The sequence below is a fragment of the Bison bison genome, unplaced genomic scaffold, assembly GCF_000754665.1.
Source record: "Bison bison bison isolate TAMUID 2011002044 unplaced genomic scaffold, Bison_UMD1.0 scf7180017864372, whole genome shotgun sequence".
Lineage (NCBI taxonomy): Eukaryota > Metazoa > Chordata > Mammalia > Artiodactyla > Bovidae > Bison > Bison bison.
Genome location: NW_011494944.1, coordinates 2825977 through 2849697, shown reverse-complemented (window position 1 = coordinate 2849697; position 23721 = coordinate 2825977). Strand labels below are relative to the sequence as shown.

Genomic DNA, 23721 nt, shown 5'->3' with positions numbered 1-23721 from the left:
AGAAGAAAAGTTTATTTTAAGAAATATTAAAGTTCAAAACTATGTATTTCTCTAGAATGTATATACTTTTGGATGCTGCAGGTGACTAACCTAAACTAAATCAAACTAGATCATGGAACCACAATCAAGGGTCATCCTGAGAGTCACAATTTGCCTTCAGATTAATACTTACAAACAGAACAATTATTTCAAATGGAGATAAAATTATGTGAGACAGTGCTCATTGATATTCACAAGGTTAGCTGGTGAAAGTATCACCCCAATGTATGGTCAAAGGCTTTATTCTCAGAGACAAAATCTTTCTAGTAACTACAGAGAATGGAAACAGTCAAATATTTAATATAATGGATTACTTATGATAAAAGTGAAGGGTAATATTATTTCAAATTTTCTAAAAGTATAATGTATCAAGAAGACATTAACTTGAACCAGCAATTGCCTCTAGGTACTGATTTGAGGAAAAGAAATATCAAGTGGCAAATTATATCTGAACAAGGAGTTTTGCAACAGTAAATATCATTGTAACAAAAATTGGAAACAGACTAATTATCCAACAACAAGTTATTGAACAAAAAAAGAAAAAAAAATAGTATATTCATATAATAGAACATTGTACAACCATTTACATATCATTAATAGTGTTCATATACTTAAATTTTTAAAAAGTATTATGAATAATACAATCATACAGTCATGCTATTTTTAAAAATTTTGTATGCTTTCATTTGCAGGGAATTTTATCACAAAGATAGAGTTAAAATGGTAAATTTTAACCTCAAGATGAGAAATATCAAGCATTTTTTTACTTTTTTACTTAACTGTAGTTTCTAAGCGCCTATGCAGTAAAAATGTACTGTTTTGTAACTTTAAAATATTAAAAAGGAGAAAAATGGGAAAGTGTATGGTTATTTGTTAAATAAAACTCTAAACCAAAAGTTAAATATCAAATAGACACTATAGAGAAAACACTGAACTGACCTTAAAAATTGTTGTAGGTTCTTCATTAAGATTAACTCGAGTTATTACTCTTCCAGAATCCTCTTCTACATCAAAAATACTTGCAGGATAAGGAAATTGGACATCATCTACCCTATATCTCACACGGCTTGCAGGTAATCCCTAAAATAAAATTATATATTATTTCACAAAATGAAAACAAAATGTAGTGATAATGCAAAACTGACTTGTAAAATAAAGTCATTTAGAAATGAAAAAGGATATTTTAACTTTTCATATTTTCAGGTTTAAAATGTAGCAGAACTTTTATTTCTTTAGAATAACAGTCTGAATCAGAGAAGTGTCTTTATTACATGTTATTTAAAATTATTTAAGTAAAAGAATAAATCAAAGGTTTCCTTGGATGTCTTCCCTCCATATTTCTTTAATTATATGAACTTCACATTCTTCTTTGAACATTGTTTCTCTTTAATATTTTATCATCTGAGATCATTATAAGTTATTTTCCTTATTAGAACTCTGTGATGCTCAGAGAAGATAAAGTGTGAAGGATTAAGGTAAACTGGAGGAGTGGGTATGAAAGTAAAAGAAACGTTACTTGCCATCTGTTCTATGCTGTTTACTAGGCAAGCTTATTTTCATAAATCAATTCTTACAACAATCCTTTAGGATAACATTAGTACTAATGATGATAGTAATAATAATAAAATAATGATAGTAAATATCTGTTGGAAGCTTATTATGTGTGAGAATCATACTAAAATTTTTACATATATAGTCTACCACACATTTTTTAAATGAACTTGAAGCTTCATTTAAGTTGGAAGGGTGGTGGGAGGGGCATGAGGGGGGGAGGGTGGATGGTGGGAGGGTGAGGGGAAGAGGTTGGGAGGGTGCTGGGAGGGGGTGCTGGGAGGGGGGTGGGCAGGGGTTGGGCGGGTGGTGGGGTGGATGGGTGGGAGGGTAGGGGGTAGGAGGTTGGAAGGGTTGGGGGAGGGTGGGGGAAGGGTGCGTGGGAGGGTGGTGGGCTGGGGGGTGGAAAGTGGTGGGCAGGTGATGGGAGGGTGGTGGGCTAGGGGTGGGCGGGTGGTGGGAGGATGGGGAAATTGGGGTCTTTTCAAATTGAGGCATGACTCCTAGGGATGCGCTCGAGTTTGTTTTAACATTTTTAACAAATAAAAGTTGGCAACTTCTCTGAGGCAACACGAGCCGGTCCCTGAGATCCCCTTTGCAACTTGAGATGAACCCCAAGGTTCCCACCGCAACTCGAGAAAAACCACGAGATTCTCCCCTCAATGTGAGATGAGGCCCTTTCCCAGAGCAGTGTCTCAAGAGAAACCCCACGTTCCCTCTTGAAATGCGAAAGGGTACTTGACACCCTTGATGCAACTCAGGAAGGTCCCTGAGATACCCGTCCCCACTAGAGAGGAACCCCGAGTTTCACACCACAACTCAAGAAGAGCCCCGTTTTCCCCTCCTCAACTGGAGATGAGGGTCGATTTCTCCGCTTCATTGGGAAAGGAATCCCAACATTGCCATCGGCCCTCAGGAGGAGGCCGGTCTCCCCTTGAAACTTGAGCGCATCCCCAGGAGTCGTGCCTCAATTTGAAAAGACCCGATTTCCCCAGCCACTCCAGATAAGCCTGATTCTCCTGCACTGACTCGACTGGAACCCCGAGGATCAACTCAAAACACGAAGGTAGGTGTGACAGCTCCATGGCACCTCGAGAAAAAACCCAAGACCACTATGTCCACTCAACAGGAAGCCTGACACTTCTTTTACACCTCGAGAGGGAAGCTGAGTTCCATGTCTCCACACGAGACGAGGCCTGAATCCCCTGTTGAAACTCCATAGGCACCCCAAGATTCATGTCAGAACTGGAGAGGAACCCTGAGGTTCCAGCCTCAACTCAAGATGAGGCCCTATGCCCCTGCACTGACTGGAGAGGAATCCCGAGAGGCCCCTCACAACTCGAATGGAGACTTAACTTTCCTGAGGCAACACAAGCGGGTCCCTGAGGTCCCCGTCCAAACTCGAGAGGAACTCCAAGTGTCCTGCCTCAACTCGAGAAACCCAGGAGATTCTCCCCTCAACGCGAGATGAGGCCCCTCTCCACTGCAGCGTCTCGAGAGAAATCCTACCTTCCCTCTTGAGCCTCGAAAGGGTACTTGACACCCTTTAGGCAACTCAAGAAGTTCCCCAACATACCCATCTCCACTCGAGAGGAAACCTGAGTTTCCTGCCACAACTGAAGAAGAGTCCTGGTTTCCCCTCCTCATCTCGAGATGAGGGTCCATTCCCCTGCTTCATCTGCAAAGGAATCCCGATGTTCCTGTCGCACCTCAGGAGGAGGCCGGTCTCACCTTGAAACTGGAGAGGAACTCCAGGGGTCATGCCATTGTTCGAAAAGACCCCGATGTCCCCATCCAGTCGAGATAAGGCCTCATTCCCCTGCAACGACTCGAATGTCACCCCGAGGATCAACTCATGACACGAAGGGAGGCCTGAGAGCCCCATGGCACCTCTACAAATAGCCCCTGATCCCTACCTCAACTTGACAGGAGGCCTGACACCCCTTTTCCACCTCGAGAGGGAAGCAGAGTTCCATGCCCCAACACGAGACGACGCCTGACTCCCCAGGGGAATCTCCATAGGGACCCTGAGATCCCTGTCAGCTTGTATGGCATTTAAAAATGTTGAAATGTCCCAGAAATATATTAAGATAAGTTGGAGTAGCAAACAAAAAAAATTATTTGTAAAGAAAAGCTAACATTTGATCATTTTGAAAAAGAGTCTGTAACTATAACAGTCAAAAATACATTGAATGTCATCACTTATATTAGAGTTAAGACTGGCTTTACTTTTAATTATAATGGGGTGGACACTCTACTTTTTTAAAGTGCTTACAGCCAGTAAATCTCATCAATCCTAGAGGTAAAATAAACACCTCGGACTCAGAGCTAATATGTGGTCAAGTTTGATTTCAAACCTTAATAAACACTATGTTATATCACAAAACTCTTAGAGAAGAACACTTCTATTTGGCATTATCCTGATGTGGTATAAGAGTGTAACACCAGTATTACCTCATAGGCTCATTTGATTAATGAAGTTTTGTGGGATGATGGTTCTGAGAACATTATTCTCAATATTGTTGAGCTTCTTCATGACTATCCTTGAATAGAATGTGTTGTTCATGTTGATTCCTGAGTTACACTGGGGTTACAGGACACATATGTCAGCTTACAGAACTTGTATAATCCCTTAATTACTAGCTGTAAGTCTAATCCTTTCATTCATGCCATCTTGGTTTATCACTACCTCCTTGAACACTTGATGCAACACTGTTCACGCTTTTGTTTTTCCATCTTCCTATCTGGTGACTCCATCTCAGATTCTGCTTGTTCCCACTCTTCTTAGAGGGTCCCAAGGCTCTGTGACAGGCACTTGGATCTTCTCTACCTCTACTCAAGTCATGTAGAATTTCTTCTAGTCCATGATTTACATACCTCTTATTTGTTAATAATCCTAAATTTAAATTTTTAGCACTTTTGTTACTAGAGAAAAATTACAGCAAAAACCATTTCAAAAACAAAATTTCAGTTTCTACTAGCATCAATATCCATTCAGTCTATAGTATTGCAATTCTTAAGACTATCATGACTCAGTTATCAAGAAATGTATAATATGTCAATTATACTTAGCATCTGTCTAATAACGCCAAGATATTAGTGATACATTTGGAATTTATAGTTTAATTGATAAACAAACCAAAACCAAACAACTTTTAGTGTTACAGAGTGTTATCCTGAAGATGCCTAAAATACTTTACTATCCAGAATATCTTACAATCTTCCTGGAGGATTGCTACAGATAAGGTTGTATGTAGAAGAACATATATGTTATATATTAGCCATATCAGTAGGTTTTGAATTCTGATTTGACACAGATTACTATCACATAAAGAAAATGTGGCCCTAAGATGACATTTTAAGCCCATAAAAGACATTTTAATTGTTTCTTCCATCACCCTGTTATCAAGGCACCACATTTCATTTCATAAAATATAATACAACTAAATACCTAAAATGATTTAGATGTTCTTTGAATGTATTCAAAAGGTTTTTTCTTTTCTCTTTCTTTCATTTTCTCCCTCCCTCTCTTCTCACAATCTTCTTTTCTTCTTCACTCTATTTTCTCTTTCCTCTCCTCCTCTCTGTTTCCTTCCCTCTCTTCCTAATTTTCCTTCTAAAATATATATTTTTAAAAATAATAGCCTTGTTTCAATTTGTTAATGTGGTGTATCACATAGATTTTTGCGAATACTGAAGACTCCTTGCATCCCTGGGATAAAGAACCATGATAAAGGTCATGATGTATGATCTTTTTAATATGTTGTTGAATTCTGTAAAAACCATATGATTATCTCAATAGATGCAGAGAAAGCCTTTGACAAAATTCAACATCCATTTATGATAAAAACCTTCCAGAAAGCAGGAATAGAAGGAACATATCTCAACAGAATAAAAGCCATATATGATAAACCCACAGCAAACATTATCCTCAATGGTGAAAAATTGAAAGCATTTCCCCTAAAGTCAGGAAGGAGACAAGGTGCCCACTCTCACCACTACTATTCAACATAGTTTTGGAAGTTTTAGCCATAGCAATTAGAGAAGAAAAAGAAATAAAAGGAATACAGGTTGGAAAAGAAGAAATAAAACTCTCACTGTTTGCAGATGACATTATCCTCTACATAGAAAACCCTAAAGACTCCACCAGAAAATTACTACAGTTAATCAGGGAATATAGTAAAGTTGCAGGATATAAAATTAACACAGAGAAATCCCTTGCATTCCTATACACTAACAATGAGAAAAAGGAAAGAGAAATTAAGGAAACAATTACATTCACTGTTACAATGAAAAGAATAAAATACTTAGGAATAAAGCTACCTAAAGAAACAAAAGACCTATAATATAAAACTATAAAACACAGGTGAAAGAAATCAAAGAGGACACTAATAGATGGAGAAATATACCATGTTCATGGATTGGAAGAATAAATACAGTGAAAATGAGTATACTACCCAAAGCAATCTATAGATACAGTGTAATCCCTATCAAACTACCAAAGGTATTTTTCACAGAGCTAGAACAAATACTTTCACAATTTGTATGGAAATACAAAAAACCTTGAACAGTGAAAGCAATCTTGAGAAAGAAGAATGGAACTGGAGGAATCAACCTGCCCGACTTCAGGCTATACTACAAAGCTACAGTCATCAAGACAGTATGGTACTGGCACAAAGACAGAAATTTAGATCAGTGGAACAAAACAGAAAGCCCAGAGATAAATCCACGTACCTATGGACACCTTATCTTTGACAAAGGAGGCAAGAATATACAATGGAGAAAAGACAATCTCTTTAACAAGTGGTGCTGGGAAAACTGGTCAACCACTTGTAAAAGAATGAAACTAGAACACTTTCTAACACCATACACAAAAATAAACTCAAAATGGATTAAAGATCTAAATGTAAGACCAGAAACGACAGAACTCCTAGAGGAAAACATAGGCAAAGCACTCTCTGACATAAATCACTGCATGATCCTCTACAATCTACCTCCCAATGTAATGAAAATAATAGCAGAAATAAACAAATGGGACCTAATTAAACTTAAAAGCTTTTGCACAATGAAGGAAACTATAAGCAAGATGAAAAGATAGCCCTCAGAATGGGAGAAAATAATAGCAAATGAAGCGCCTGACAAAGAATTAATCTCAAAAATATACAAGCAGCTCCTACAGCTCAATTCCAGAAAAATAAATGACCCAATCAAAAAATGGGCTAAGTACTAAACAGACATTTCTCCAAAGAAGACATACAGATGGCTAACAAACACATGAAAAGATGCTCAACATCACTCATTATCAGAGAAATGTAAATCAAAACCACAATGAGGTACCATCTCACATTGGTCTGAATGACTGCTATCAAAAATCTACTAACAATAAATGCTGGAGAGGGTGTGGAGAAAAGGGAACCCTCTTACACTGTTGGTGGGAATGCAAACTAGCACAGTCACTATGAAGAACAGTGTGGAGATTCCTTTAAAAACTGGAAAGAGAGCTGCCTTACGACCCAGCAATCCCACTTCTGGGCATACACACTGAGGAAACCAGAATTGAGAGACACACATGTACCCCAATGTTCATCACAGCACTGTTTATAATAGCTAGGACATAGAAACAACCTAGATGTCCATCAGCAGACTAATGGATAAGAAAGCTGTGGTATATATACACAATGAAATATTACTCAGCTATTAAAAAGAATGCATTTGAAGCAGTTCTAATGAAGTGGATGAAACTGGAACCAAATATACAGAGTGAAGTAAGTCAGAAAGAAAAACACCAATACAGTATATTAATGCATATATATGGAACTTAGAAAGATGATAATGATGACCCTATATGTGAGATAGCTAAAGAGACACAGAGATAAAGAACAGACTTTTGGAATTTGAGGGAGAAGACGAGGGTGGGATGATTTGAGAAAATAGCATTGAAACCCGTACAGTACCATATGTGAAACAGATTGCCAATCCAGGTTCGATGCATGAGACAGGGTGCTCAGGGCCAGTGCACAGGGATGACCCTGAGGGATGGGATGGGGAGGGAGGTGGGATGGGGTTTCAAGATGGAGGACACATGTACACTCATGGCTGATTCGTGTCAATGTATGGCAAAATCCACCACAAACTTGCAAAGTAATTACCCTCCAATTAAAATTAACTAATTAACTTTTTAAAAATTAGACAAGAAGGGAGATAAGACAAAAGATATTCAATCTATGGTCACCCTTTTAAGGTTAAGTTTTCAATTCCAGTAATTATTAAAAGGTGTTAGAGAATTTTTTCTTTTCAGTGAAGCCTGTCCCTGAACCCATCACAGAAAGGAAGATCTTGCTGATACAGGCCAGTATTTCCTTTTGTGAATACCTAACATGATTATATGGTCTGGGTGTCATATTTTTAAACTACTTATAGAATAAATCTTCACAAATGGTTTGGTTGCAACAAACTATACTTATGAGCTAGAACTCTTTCCATACAAACTTTTTAAGCAAATGAATAGCTCTCTTATATATTTAAAAATAAAACTGAGATGAAATGTTAAAAAAAAAAAAAGCCTTGCTTTTATAGTTAAATAATTAAATTTTGTAATAGGTGAATGTAATTGGCTTGGAGAACAGCTTCAGCTACCTTCTCTAGCATTGCTCCAGGAGTATTTACAACATGAATCAGGTCAAATGCATGGTTTTTAAAAATTAATAAAAATAAAAACTTATGGCTTTAATCGGGGATTTACTGGTAGCTCAGCTGTTAAAGAACCTACCTGCAATACAGGAGTCCCCTTTTCGATTCCTGTGTTAGGAAGATCCCCTGAAGAAGGGATATACTATGCATTCTAGTAGTCTTGGGCTTCCCTGGTGGCTCAGATCTGGGTTTGATCCCTGGGCTGGGAAGATCCCCTGGAGGATGACATGGCAATTTACTCCAGTATTCTTGCCTGGAGAATCCCATGGACAGAGGAGCCTGGTGGGTTACAGTTGATGGGGTCACAAAGAAGCAGATGTGACTGAGTGACTAAGCACAGCACATGGCATTAATCTTAATAATGTGCAATTCAGAAGTACAAAACAACTAAAAAGAGGTCATTATAAACTTTATCACTAAAACTTTATCACCTGGTTCAGTTCAATTCAGTCACTCAGTCGTATCCAATAATTTATGACTCCACAGACTGCAGCACTTCCAGGCTTCCCTGTCCATCACCAACTCCTGGAGCTTGCTCAAACTCCAGTCCATTGAGTCGGTGATGCCATCCAACTATTTCATCCTCTGTCGTCCCCTTCTCCTTCTGCCTTCAATCTTTCCCGTCATCAGGGTCTTTTCCAATAAGTCAGTTCTTCATAACAGGTGGCCAAAGTATTGAAACTTCAGCATTATCCTTCCAATGAATATTCAGGACTGATTTCCTCTAGGATTGACTGGTTTGACCTCCTTGCAGTCCAAGGGATTCTCAAGAGTCTTCGCCAACACCACAGTTCAAAAGCATCAATTCTTTGGCACTCGGTTTTTTTATGGTCCATCACATCCAAACATGACTATGGAAAAACCATAGCTCTGACTATATGGAACTTCTTGGCAAAATAATGTTTCTGTGTTTTAATATTTATCATTACAATTATTAAATATTACTTAATACCTGATCATATTAAAATTTAATACATATCACAGTATTATATGGTACAAAATTCACTAATTACATTTTTAAAGATAGTCCATTGAGCTTAGGAGTTATACATTTTTATAACTATGAGATAATGAGATATAAATATTCAAATTACCATTTATGTAATAAAAATTTACCAAATATTTGTTCCTTTATTTTAAATTGCACTAGAAATAGAGTGATCTTTCTTTATTCTTACATATTTCCAATAAGTTGATATTTCTTTCAGCTGAATACATTAGTTAATCATATTTATTATTATTTTTTAAAGTAAATGAATCTATTAAAACATACTTAAATTGAAATAAATATACTTCATCATTGTTTTCTATTTTGATTTATAACATATATAAATTATATTTTATCTTTACATATATGTATTTATAACTATAAGATATATTTTTGGACCATCAATATTGAAGAAAGAGCTATCTTTTCACAAAAGAAATCTTAACTTTAAAATTTTTAATGCTATGCTTTTCACCTGCCATAATTGTTTAGGAAATGTATTTAAATTGTGGGTTCAAGAGTATAAGATGAATTATCTTATTGTTTTAGGTCACCATCAAGGAAAAAAAAAGAATCTTAGATAGTCACTTGAAAGTGAAAGTCGCTCAGTCGTGTCTGACTCTTTGCCACCCCATGGGCTATACAGTCCATGGAATTCTCCAGGCCAGAATACTGGAATGGGTAGCCTTTCCCTTCTCTAGGGGATCTTCCCAGCCCAGGGATCGAACCCAGGTCTCCTGCATTGAGAGTAGATTCTTTACCAGCTGAGCCACAAGGGAAGCCCAAGAATATTGGATTGGGTAGCCTATCCCTTCTCCAGCAGATCTTCCCAACCCAGGAATCGAACCCGGGTTTCCTGCATTACAGGCGGATTTTTTACGAACTGAGCTATGAGGGAAGCCCTTATAAGATATTCACTTAGTGGAATCTATGTAATTGTATTCTTAATTCAATAGCTATATCTTTATGTATCATCCTTAGAGTATAGATATTTTAATCTTGTGCAGTGAAATATATTTTGCTGTTTCAAGACGTGTTTTGTCTTTTACCAAGAGACTATAAAATGAACTTTGAAAGTGTTAGTCTTTCTGTCATGTCCAACTCTGCAATGCCATGGACTGTAACTCACAAGCCTCCTCTATCCATGGAATTCTCCAAGCAAGCATACTGGAGTGGGTAGTCATTCCTTTCTCCTGGGGATCTTCCCAACTCTGGGATCGAACTCAGATCCTCCCCCATTGCAACCAGATTTTTTGCCACCTGAGCCACCAGGGAAACTCTAAGATTACTAGAGTGGGCAGCCATTTTCTTCTCTAGGGAATCTTCCCAATCTAGGGATTGAACCCAGGTCTCTCACACTGTGGGCAAATTCTTTATCATCTGAGTCACTAAGATACAACACAATATATGAAACATTAGTACATAATCTCATAATATATGTAATATTACATAGAAAATAAGACTATGAAATTTTGGAATTTTTCCCTATTTATCCAGCCATTTTGAAAAGACATTAAAAAGGCAAGAAATTCAGACAGAACTAACCAAGACATAAACATTAATTTAACAGTAAAGTGATGAGATTGTCTATGAAGATTCTCAACAAGCAGTGGTGACAAAGACAGAGTTTCCTATCATTATGCCTCTTGGAGTACTCGGAAGGGTAAATACAATGAGTTTCTTTAAAAAATAATGGAAACTGAGGACATGTAAGAAACATAGCAGAACACCTTGTTTTAAACCTTTTCATTTAGCTTGGCAGCTATTTCTATAAATCCAGCAGACCTCACTATCTGAGAAAGCATTACTTCAGATAACCATAATTTTAAAAGACTAATGAAGTGCCTCTTGAGAAATCTGTATGCAGGTCAGGAAGCACCAATTAGAACTGGACATGGAACAACCCAGTGGTTCCAAATAGGAAAAGGAGTACATCAGGCTGTATTTTGTCACCCTGCTTATTTAACTTATATGCAGAGTACATCATGAGGAACGCTAGGCTGGAAGAAGCACAAGCTGGAATCAAGATTGCCAGGAGAAATATCAATAACCTCAGATGTGCAGATGACACCATCTTTATGTCAGAAATCAAAGAGGAACTCAAAAGCCTCAAAAGTGAACTCAAAAGTGAAAGAGGAGAGTGGAAAAGTTGGCTTAAAGCTCAACATTCAGAAAACGAAGATCATGGCAGCTGGTCCCACCACTTCATGGGAAATAGATGGGGAAACCGTGTCAGACTTTATATTTTGGGGCTCCAAAATCACTGCAGAAGGTGACTGCAGCCATGAAATTAAAAGACGCTTACTCCTTGGAAGAAAAGTTATGACCAACCTAGATAGTATATTCAAAAGCAGAGATACTACTTTGCCAACAAATATTTGTCTAGTCAAGGCTATGGTTTTTCCTGTGGTCATGTATGCATATGAGAGCTGGACTGTGAAGAAAGCTGAGCACCGAAGAATTGATGCTTTTGAACTGTGGTGTTGGAGAAGACTCTTGAGAGTCCCTTCAACTGCAAGGAGGTCTAACCAGTCCATTCTAAAGGAGATCAGTCCTGGGTGTTCTTTGGAAGGACTGATGCTAAAGCTGAAACTCCAACACTTTGGCCACCTCATGAGAAGAGTTGACTCACTGGAAATGACCCTGATGCTATGAGGTATTGGGGGCAGGAGGAGAAGGGGACAACAGAGGATGAGATGGCTGGATGGCATCACTGATTCTATGGACATGAGTTTGAGTGAACTCTGGGAGTTGATGATGGACAAGGAGGCCTGCCGTGCTGCGATTCATGGGGTCGCAAAGAGTCGGACATGACTGAGTGACTGAACTGAACTGAACTGATCTCTCTAAAAGTAGTTTCATGCATTTGAAAATTCAATAGAAGTATCAAAGGTTATTTTGGTGAATGGAAGTTGGGATTAAGAAGGATTTCTGTGCTAGCACTTCATTCAGTTCAGTTCAAAAGCAGGTCAGGTGGTCTGGTATTCCCATCTTTAGAGAGATACATTTCCCTAAATAAAATGTTCAAAATGAGGATCATGATATGACTGGGAACTTAATCATTCAAGTGCTGAAAACCTTAGCTTGGCATAAGGGAGATGACTGAAATCAACTGCAGTTTAGAACAAATCCCAAAGGACTTTTTATTTGCCAATAGATAAAAAACAATTAACACAATAAAGGACAGAAATGGTAAAGACCTAACAGAAGCAGACGAGATTAAGAAGAAGTGGCAAGAATACACAGAAGAATTATACAAAAGGATCTTAATGACCTGTATAAACATGAAGGTGTGGTCATTCACCTAGAGTCATTCACTATCCTGGAGAGGGAAGTCAAGTGTGGCTTACGAAGAATTACTATGAACAAAGTTAGAGGAGGTGATAGAATTCCAGCTGAATTATTTCAAATCCTAAAAGATGATGCTATTAAAATATTGCATTCAATATGCCACTAAATTTGGGAAACTCAGCAGTGGCCACATGACTGGAAAAGATTGAGTGTTCATTCCAATTCCAAAGAAAGGAAATGTCAAAGAATGCTCAAACTATTGCACAATTGCACTCATTTCACATGCTAACAAGGTAATGCTCAAAATCCATCAAGCTAAGCTTTAGCAGTACATGAATCGAAAAATTCCAGATGTACAAGCTGAGTTTAAAAAAGGCAGAGGAATCAGAAATAAAATTGCCAACATCTGTTGTATCATAGAGAAAGCAAGGGAATTCCAGAAAAACAGCTATTTCTGCCTCTTTCACTATGCTGAAGCCTTTGACTGTGTGGATCATAGCAAACTGTGGAAAATTCTTAAAGAGATGGAAATACCACACCATCTTACCTGACTCCTGAGAAACCTGTATGCATGTCGAGAAGCAGCAGTTAGAACCACATATGGAAAAATGGACTGGTTCAAAACTGGGAAACAAGTACCTCAAAACTGCATACTGTAACCCTTATTATTTAACTTCTATGCAGAGTACATCATTCAAAATGCCATGCTGGATGACTCACAAGCAGAAATAAAGACTAAAATATCAACAGATGATACTACTCTAATGACATAAAGTGAAGAGGAACTGAAGAGTCTCTTATGATGGTGAAAGAAGACAGTGAAAAAGCTGGCTTAAAACCAGCATTCAAAAATCCAAGATCTTGGCATCTGGTTCCATCACTTCATTTTAAATAGATGGGGAGAAAGTGGAAACAATGGCAGATTTTATTTCCCTAGGCTCAAGAATCACTGTGGATGGTTGATTACAGCCATGAAATTAGCAGACACTTGTTCCTTGGAAGAAAATCCATGAAAAACCTAGCAGGGTATTAAAAATCAAAGACATCGCTTTGCCAACAAATGTCCATATAGTCAAAACTATATTTTTTCCAGTTGTTTTGTATGGATGCAAGAGTTGGACCATAAAGAAGGCTGAGCACCAAAGAATTGATGCTTTCAAGTTGTGGTGCACGCAAAGACTCTTGAGAGTCTCTTGGACAGTGAGGAGATCAAACCTGTCAATCCTAAAGAAAATCAACTCTGAATATTCATTGGAAGAACCTACGCTAAAGCTAAAGCTCCAATACTTTGACCACCTGATGCAAAGAGCCAACCCATTGGAAAAGACTCTGATGCTGGGAAAGATTGAGATCAGGAGGAAGGGGTGACAGAGGATGAGATGGTTGGATGACATCACCAACTCAGTCGACATGAGTTTGAGCATACTCTGGGAGATAGTGATGGAGAGGGAAGCCTGATGTGCTACAGTCCATGGGGTCACAAAAAGTTGGAGATGATTTAATGACTGGACCAAGAACCTCCAGATATACAAGCTGGATTTAGACAAGACAGAGGAACAAGAGGTTCAATTGTCACCATACATTGGATCATAGATAAAAGCAAGAAAATTCCAGAAAAACATCAGTCTTACTTCTCAGCCTCTGTCCTATTCTGTTACTTCCTTTAATTATATCTAATACAGTCTGTTGTTATGTGAGTCCTTTAAAATAAAGACACAATCCTCTGGATTTTTCTAATATATTAATCCTCATGTGATCTATATTAGTACACCAGCTACACTAAACAGTGTGCTAAATCAGAGTTACACACTCAAACTAATGTTGAACAAGATTGAAATTTCTGAGTATACTATGGGTAGTTGTAAGAATCAAAGCTACATGGGTAATTTTCTATATGATTTAGAGGACCGAGAAGACTCTTGAGAGTCCCTTGGACTGCAAGGAGATCCAACCAGTCCATTCTGAAGATCAGCCCTGGGATTTCTTTGGAAGGAATGATGCTAAAACTGAAACTCAGTACTTTGGCCACCTCATGGGAAGAGTTGACTCATTGGAAAAGACTCTGATGCTCGGAGGGATTGGGGGCAGGAGGAGAAGGGGACGACAGAGGATGAGATGGCTGGATGGCATCACTGACTTGATGGACATGAGTCTGGGTGAACTCCGGGAGTTGGTGATGGACAGGGAGGCCTGGTGTGCTGCGATTCATGGGGTCGCAAAGAGTCGGACACGACTGAGCCACTGAAATGAACTGAACTGAACTGAAGCATTTACTTCATGTGGCTAAATTGTCGGCAAGTTTTTAGTTTAAAACCCACCAGTATCTGTTCATAGATACTTATCCATAACTACTCACATCCATCTCTCATGATCTAGACCAATAATGAGAGAGACAGACAGGCTTTTGTATTTACGGGACTTATGATCAGTAAGATGGGGGAGACAAAAGGTATGTAGACAGATATAATTTATCTACTAACATTTCTGATAAGAGCTACAAAAGAGAAACATAAGCATTACCAACTGAAGGTTCTAGACCTGGAGCACAGACCTTTAGATTTATAGTTATGTGGATTTTATACTTTACTGTGTAGGTTCCTGATGTGCCCTAAAATGTATTTTGATTTATAAACTGTCAGTGATTGTGTTATATGTGGAGTCCAATCTGTTAACTCTGTGTACGAGACAGAAAAAGAGACACTGATGTATAGATCAGTCTTAAGGACTCTGTGGGAGAGGGAGAGGGTGGGGAGATTTGGGAGAATGGCATTGAAACGTATAATATCATGTATGAAACGAAAAACAAAATGACAAACTAAAATTTATGTGTCAAGATTTTGGAATTTTATCTTAAACTGCAAAAGATAAAAGTAGGCATGTATTGTTCTGAAGTGATCTAAATTCAGTTCAGTTCAGTCGCTCAGTTGTGTCCGATTCTGCGACCCCATGAATCGCAGCACGCCAGGCCTTTCTGTCCCTCACCAAGTCCCGGAGTTCACCCAGACTCACGTCCATTGAGTCAGTGATGCCATCCAGCCATCTCATCCTCTGTAGTCCCCTTCTCCTCCCGCCCCCAATCCCTCCCAGCATCAGAGTCTTTTCTAATGAGTCAACTCTTCACGTGAGGTGGCCAAAGTACTGGAGTTCAGCTTTAGCATCATTCTTTCCAAAGAAATCTCAGGGCTGATCTCCTTAACAATGGACTGGTTGGATCTCCTTGCAGTCCAAGGGACTCTCAAGTGTCTTCTCCAACACCACAGTTCAAAAGCATCCGTTCTTCGGTGCTCAGCTTTCTTCACAGTCCAACTCTCACATCCATACATGACCACTGGAAAAACCATAATCTTGACTAGATGGACCTTTGTTGGCAAAGTAATGTCTCTGCTTTTCAATATGCTATCTAGGTTGGTCATAACTTTCCTTCCAAGGAGCAAGGGTCTTTTAATTTCATGGCTGCAGTCACCATCTGCAGTGATTTTGGAGCCCAAAAAAATAAAGTCTGACACTGTTTCCCCATCTATTTCCCATGAAGTGATGGGACCAGATGCTATGATCTTCATTTTCTGAATGTTGAGTTTTAAGCCAACTTTTTCACTGTCCACTTTCACCTTCATCAAGAGGCTTTTTAGTTCCTCTTCACTTTCTGCCATAAGGGTGGTGTCATCTGCACATCTGAGGTTATTGATATTTCTCCTGGCAATCTTGATTCCAGCTTGTGCTTCTTCCAGCCCAGCATTCCTCATGATGTACTCTGCGTATAAGTTAAATAATCAGGGTGACAATATACAGCCTTGATGTACTCCTTTTCCTATTTGGAACTAGTCTGTTGTTCCATGTCCAGTTCTAACTGTTGCTTCCTGACCTGCATACAGGTTTCTCAAGAAGCAGGTCAGGTGGTCTGGTATTCCCATCTCTATCAGAATTTTCCACAGTTTATTGTAATCCACAGAGTCAAAGGCTTTGGCATAGTCAGTAAAGCAGAAATAGATGTTTTTCTGGAATTCTCTTGCTTTTTTGATGATCCAGCGGATGTTGGCAATTTGGTCTCTGGTTTCTCTGCCTCTTCTAAAACCAGCTTGAACAACTGGATGTTCATGGTTCACATATTGCTGAAGTCTGGCTTGGAGAATTTTGAGCATTACTTTACTAGCGTGTGAGATGAGTGCAATTGTGCAGTAATTTGAGCATTCTTTGGCATTGCCTTTCTTTGGGATTGGAATGAAAACTGATCTAATTTCATGATGCCTATTTAAGCAAAATACCTTGCTAATTTGGGGTAAGAAACTTCTTAAAATATGTACACATTTTTTGAGGGGATTGTAAAGACCCTATTGGCATGATGTTTTATGACAATTTTATTCTCAAATTTTACAGTGTCATTAGTGACACCATAATTACTTCATGAGTCCACATACTGACATCTAAAAGTTTACACATGATGAGTATATGCTGCTGCTAAGTCACTTCATTCATGTCCGACTCTGTGTGACCCCATAGACGGCAGCCCACCAGGCTCCCCCATCCCTGGGATTCTCCAGGCAAGAACACTGGAGTGGGTTGCCATTTCCTTCTTCATGATGAGTATATAAGCATTGTACCAAACCAGAGACGAAGTTAGGCGTATCTGCCATTACCCTGAAAGCAAGGATGACAAGGAGGAAACATTAACTAACATCTATGTGTCTAGCATTGGCTAAATATTTTCATTTTTCATTAAATCTGGGTACCAATCCAGTGAAATGGTTTTATTATTCTTATTTGAAAATAAGGTTTAAAGAATTTCATTCTTCATTAAATCTGGGTACCAATCCAGTGAAATGGTTTTATTATTCTTATATGAAAATAAGGTTTAAAGAAGAAGCTGCAGTATAATGTCATTTTTCCTAGTTACACACAGATGCCAACACTAGCGACAGTATTCAATAGCTTTGGAGGGAACTCTATGGATGTCTGCCACCCCTAATTGCCCTCAGGGAGGACTTGATTTATGACATCTATGAATGAATGAATGAATGGATTTGTTTGCTCATGTATTAGGCTTCTTTCCAAATATGGTTTGAGATATTATGTGACTTATTTAAATATTGTATGACTTTCCAAATGTGAAAGGTATGATTTCAACTTTTGTTTTTTTTTTGATTTCAACTTTGTGATGCTATTTTATCTGGTAAATTTGACCTGTGTAAAAGTCAATAAATATTAATATGGGGCTATACTACTGAAATAGTCATTTTATTCAGTACATACATAGTTACATGGTGCTACAGTGATATTCTGATGAGGCAATTTTTCTAGATGATGGGAATATGACAGACAAAAATCCTGTTGTGATCATGCTTACATTATAATTTTTAAATTAAAGAGTAATGTATTTATACAGATTGACAAAATTAATATATAAAATAAATATAAATTTATGTAAAAAATAAAACCTTAAGATCTAAATTCTTTTTATCACTCAATACATTTTTATATTTTTATTTTTATTCTTTCAGTGAGTGCTAAACATAATGTCTTGACTTTATGATGGTAAGAAGGTAATTAATTATTACAGAAGGTAATTGCAGATCTGTACAAAAAATGTTCTAAACTTGCAAACATAAGGAATTTTAATAAGACTATAATGGACCAAACTAATTAAGTCCTTAATATCAGGGGATATCTTGAATTAGTCATTTTTCTTAAATACATAATTATCAAGTAACTACTTACTCAGATTCACATAATTTTCTCATAATAATGGCAATTGCATTATGTCAGGGAATACTAAACCTATTATTATCATTACACACAAATATTAAGTAATTTGTTTTCAAGTACATAAAGATTTTCCTCCCTGATGTGATTTCCAAAATTCTTTTTGCCAGTGTCTTTGAAAGCAACTAATCTGATTTATTTTGTTAAGAGTGCAATTCACAAAATCTCCCAGTTATGATTTACCCTGAGGGATTACTCTAAAATTATTTATATTGTTTTTGCAGCCATAAAAAGTTAGGCTTTTTGTTGTTGTTGTTGTTAAGTGACTCTTAACTGCCTGCTAAGGTATTTTTAAAAGAGACTAACAAAAACTACAGGTCAAACTCTCCATGTAATCACTGAAAAGATCACGTGCTTTTCTTTTTCCCTCTCCCCTTCCCTGATTTTTAACACCTGGAGTGATTACTGTGTTATGACAACATAGTGAGTCAACAATCTTTTAGGCAAATTCCTTATGCCAGATGTCACTGATTTAATGTAAATGTCTATGCATAATTCAGTTCTCACAGATATGGTATTTAACAGAGCCATTAAAGATCCCAAGAAATGTTTGCTACCAGATTATTTACCACTCTTTTAGGAAACATGTTTTTCAAAGTAAACAGAATTAAATCCCTAAAGACATCAAATAGCAAATAATAATTTTAAAAAATCTTTGTAAAATTTCTTTATATAGGTAAGTCTTTATAATTTTTTAAAGATAATAGTGGGCACACATTCAACCTTCCTTATAAAAATCAACTCACAGTTTCTTCTATTCCTGCTTTCTGGAGGACTCTGTGGGAGAGGGAGAGGGTGGGATGATTTGGGAGAATGGCATTGAAATATGTATAATATCATATATGAAATGAGTCACCAGTCCAGGTTCGATGCATGATACTGGATGCTTGGGACTGGTACACTGGGATGACGCAGAGGGATGGTATGGGGAGGGAGGAGGGAGGCGGGTTCAGGATGGGGAGCACATGTATACCTGTGGTGGATTCATTTTGATATATGGCAAAACCAATACAATATTGTAAACTTAAAAATTAGAATTAAATTAAAAAAAAAGAAAATAAAGTATACTTGGTGATAAGTTAAAAAAAGTAAAAGTTCAATCTGGGATTTAAAAATAATAATAATAAAAAAAGATCAACTCACTTAACCAAAGGAACATAAAAACAGGGTTAAACTCAAGATAGAGTTAGTAATTTGTAGTCCTGTTTCCTCTACTTTGAAACCGTCTCATTTTTATAATCATGATATAAGAAATCTTGGAACTGTTTTCATGCTTTCAGACACCATAGGATCTGACTCAGATTTACCTCCAGCCTCCTGACAAAATTACTCTCTTTTAGTTTTTGAAACCTATTTTTTGTTTTTCTGCTTTAGGACATAAATTTTCTTCCATGCTTCTTTGTCTTGGAAACACTTCATTATCTTTCAGACCTCAAGTCTGAACCATTTCTTTCAGAACTTTCCTTGATGATTTAGGTTTTACACTACCCTACCAGTCCATTCTAAAGGAGATCAGCCTGGGTGTTCTTTGGAAGGAATGATGCTAAAGCTGAAACTCCAGTACTTTGGCCACCTCATGCAAAGAGTTGACTCATTGGTAAGGACTCTGATGCTGGGAGGCATTGGGGGCAGGAGGAAAAGGGGACGACAGAGGATGAGATGGCTGGATGGCATCACCGACTCGATGGACGTGAGTCTGGGTGAACTCCGGGAGTTGGTGATGGACAGGGAAGCCTGGCCTGCTGTGATTCATGGGGTCGCAAAGAGCCAGGCATGACTGAGTGACTGAACTGAACTGAACTGAAAGATTTATTTCTTAGAACTTTTCTGTTTGTCATTTCTAATTACTTGATTGATTTTTGATTAATTGCTGTCTCTTTAAATTTGAAATTCTAAGGCTAGAAAACATTATAATTTTAATCCTTAATACCTAATGTGACAGCTTTAAATAATACTGCATACACACACATATTGAAGAATATGTCTTTTGTTTGGACTACAGGGTTAAGGTTTAAGTTTAACATAATGCATAGTTTATAGAACATTTTTATCAACGGATCTGCTAGTAATATTTACATCTCATTTCTTTATCTCATTGCATATTCACACTTAGATTCTACCTCCTTTTTCTGTCAAAATCAACCAGTGTAAGTGTCTTAACTAGACTGCTGCGGTATCATTGCTCAGTAATATGCACTATTTTCTGCTCCATTGACTTTAGGCTTGGCCATGTGACTTGCTTTGGTCGGAGGACTGTGAGCTACTGTGACATGTAACAAGAAGCTTTACGTGTGACCAGGAGCTTGGGTAAGCTCTCTTGTGGTCCTGGCCCTCACTGTGTGAAGAGCAGACATACTCAGTCATGGATCCCTGAAGAGGAAGGTATGTCGAATTGACAGGAATCCAACCCAATCATCGGTCCAAAGTCAAGGCCAGCCAGCCAATCCCTAAGTGTATCAAAACCCATGAATAAAATCCTAATTTTTAATGCTGAACTTGTGATATGTTAGTATTGTTAACCATGCACATTTTGATAGGAAAACCTAATTGATGCTACTGTGTGCATTTTTGTCTTCTATTTTTTTTTTTTTTTTTAACTGTATCACTTGCAGAGCAGGAGACACAGGAGATGAAGGTTTGATTCCTGGGTTGTAAGGATCATCTGTTAGAGGAGGGAAGGGCAACTCATTCCAGTATTCTTCAATATTCTTGCCTCAAAAATCCCATGAACAGAGGAGTCTGGCAGGCTACAGTTCATGGGATTGCAAAGAGTTGGACATGACTAATAGTATCAGCATCAGCATTATTTTCTTTTTCTATTTTCTTTGAGTATTAGGCTCTTACATTCCAATCTTGTTATAGGTTCATAAAATCCTGTCATGCTAGAAGTTCACAGGATAATCCCCACTTCTATGTACAAATCTAAAAACAATTGAAATCAGAATCTTGAAAAGATATTTCCACTATCATGTTCATTGCAGCATTATTCTCAATAGCCAAGAAAAGGAAATAACCTAACTGCCCATCAGTGGATGAGTGGATAAAGAAAAAGTGGCACACACATGCAATGGAACATGAGGCAGCCTTAACAAAGAATAAAGTTCTGCAATTTGTGACAACATGGATGAACCCTTACAATATTCCTCTAAGATAAGTAAGCCAGTCAGAGAATGACCAGTACTCCATGATTCCACCTAGATGAGATATTCAAAATAGTTAAGCTGGGAAAAGCAAAGAACAGAATTATGGTTGCTTGGGGGAAGGGAGAAGTAAAGAGTTGCTGTTAAAAGTGTATAAAGTCACAGTAACATTATTTTTTTTCTCATTTTATAAACGTAAAAACTAGGGGACAGAGTGACTAAGCAAATTGTCCAGGGCCACAAGAATAGTCAGTAGCTTTAGAAGTTGAAACCAGCCAGAGGGTACTTCCTCCAGAATCCTTAATATTGAAGCCATGTAAATCTTTCTTGGACTATGTACATAAGTTTTCAGATTGAAAACAGCTATCATATATATATCAGAAACAATCAATATAGCACAAGGAATATCTAAATATATACTAATGAAAACATTTAAGCTCTAGAATGGAGTCTCATAAACAGAAACAAACAAAAAACCTTAAAAATATTTAAAAATTTAATATAGCCACACACTGCTAAAATGTTAGAAACCAGAAAATATTAGAAAAGACTATGTATGGTTTTTGTTGCTGTTCAGTCGCTCAGTTGTGTCCAACTCTTTGTGACTCCATGGACGGCAGCATGCCAGGCTTCCCTGCCTTTCAACAATTCCCAGAGCTTGCTTAAACTCATGTCCATTGAGTTGGTTATACAATCCAACCATCTTGTCCTCTGTCATCCCCTTCTCCTCTGCTTTCAATCTTTCCCAGCATCAGGGTCTTTTCCAATGAGTCAGTTCTTTGCATCAGGTGGCCAAAGTATTGGAGCTTCAGCTTCAGCATCAGTCCTTCCAATGAGTATTCAGGGTTGATTTCCTTTAGGTTTGACAGGTTTGATCTCCTTTCAGTTCAAGGGACTCTCAAGAGTATTCTCCAACACTACAGTTGTAAAGCATTGATTTTTTTGGTGCAAAGCCTTCTTTATGGTCCAACTCTCACATTCATGGGGTCACAAAGAGTCGGACATGGCTGAGCACCTTTCACTCACTCCCTCACTCACATCCATACATGACTACACAAAAAAGCATAACTTTGACTATACAGAACTTTGTTGCCAAAGTAATGACTCTGGTTTTTAATATGCTGCCTAGGTTTATCATAGTTTTTAATCTAAGGAGCTAGTGTCTTTTAATTTGGAGCCCAAAATTCTAATAATTTGTTAAGTTGTATCTTCTTTGTATAAGCAAAATAATTTTATATCTAGAAAAACTCACATAACATATCTTTCTAAAAAGCTAAAGATATATATGAGTAAACCAAGAGATGCAACAAAATGAACTTAAAAATGGGTAAGTCAGAATATAAAATTTTGGCATACATCATATATAGGCTTAAATACATAAATATGTATAAATATTTATAAGTATGTCCAATAACTATATCATAAACTCCATAGATTATTGCTATGGAGAGTGCACATAAATAATTCAAAGAAAAATATAAAAATAAACTATAAAAACTATCAGATCAGATCAGATCAGTCGCTCAGTCATGTCCGACTCTTTGCAACCCCATGAATCACAGCATGCCAGGCCTCCCTGTCCATCACCATCTCCCGGAGTTCACTGAGACTCACGTCCATCGAGTCAGTGATGCCATCCAACCACCTCATCCTCTGTCGTCCCCTTCTCCTCCTGCCCCCAATCCCTCCCAGCATCAGAGTCTTTTCCAATGAGTCAACTCTTCGCATGAGGTGGCCAAAGTACTGGAGTTACAGCTTTAGCATCATTCCTTCCAAAGAAATCCCAGGGCTGATCTCTTCAGAATGGACTGGTTGGATCTCCTTGCAGTCCAAGGGACTCTCAAGAGTCTTCTCCAACACCACACTTCAAAAGCATCAATTCTTCGGCGCTCAGCCTTCTTCACAGTTCAACTCTCATATCCATACATGACCACAGGAAAAACCATAGCCTTGACTAGACGAACATTTGTTGGCAAAGTAGTGTCTCTGCTTTTGAATATGCTATCTAGGTTGGTCATAACTTTCCTTCCAAGGAGTAAGTGTCTTTTAATTTCATGGCTGCAGTCACCATCTGCAGTGATTTTGGAGCCCAGAAAAATAAAGTCTGACACTGTTTCCACTGTTTCCCCATCTATTTCCCATGAAGTGATGGGACTGGATGCCATGATCTTCGTTTTCTGAATGTTTAGCTTTAAGCCAACTTTTTCACTCTCCACTTTCACTTTCATCAAGAGGCTTTTGAGTTCCTCTTCACTTTCTGCCATA

General features: G+C 37.8%; 1 protein-coding gene across 3 annotated transcripts in view; it reads right to left on the bottom strand.

Moving 5' to 3' along the window:
* PCDH15 (protocadherin-related 15) overlaps positions 1–23721 on the bottom strand; it is a 1053047-nt gene that overhangs the window by 191256 nt on the left and 838070 nt on the right. For all 3 annotated transcript variants that reach the window (XM_010856569.1, XM_010856570.1, XM_010856571.1), the window contains exon 22: positions 979–1119. In XM_010856569.1, coding sequence (XP_010854871.1) covers positions 979–1119 — 141 coding nt within the window. The remainder of the gene's footprint in view (positions 1–978; positions 1120–23721) is intronic.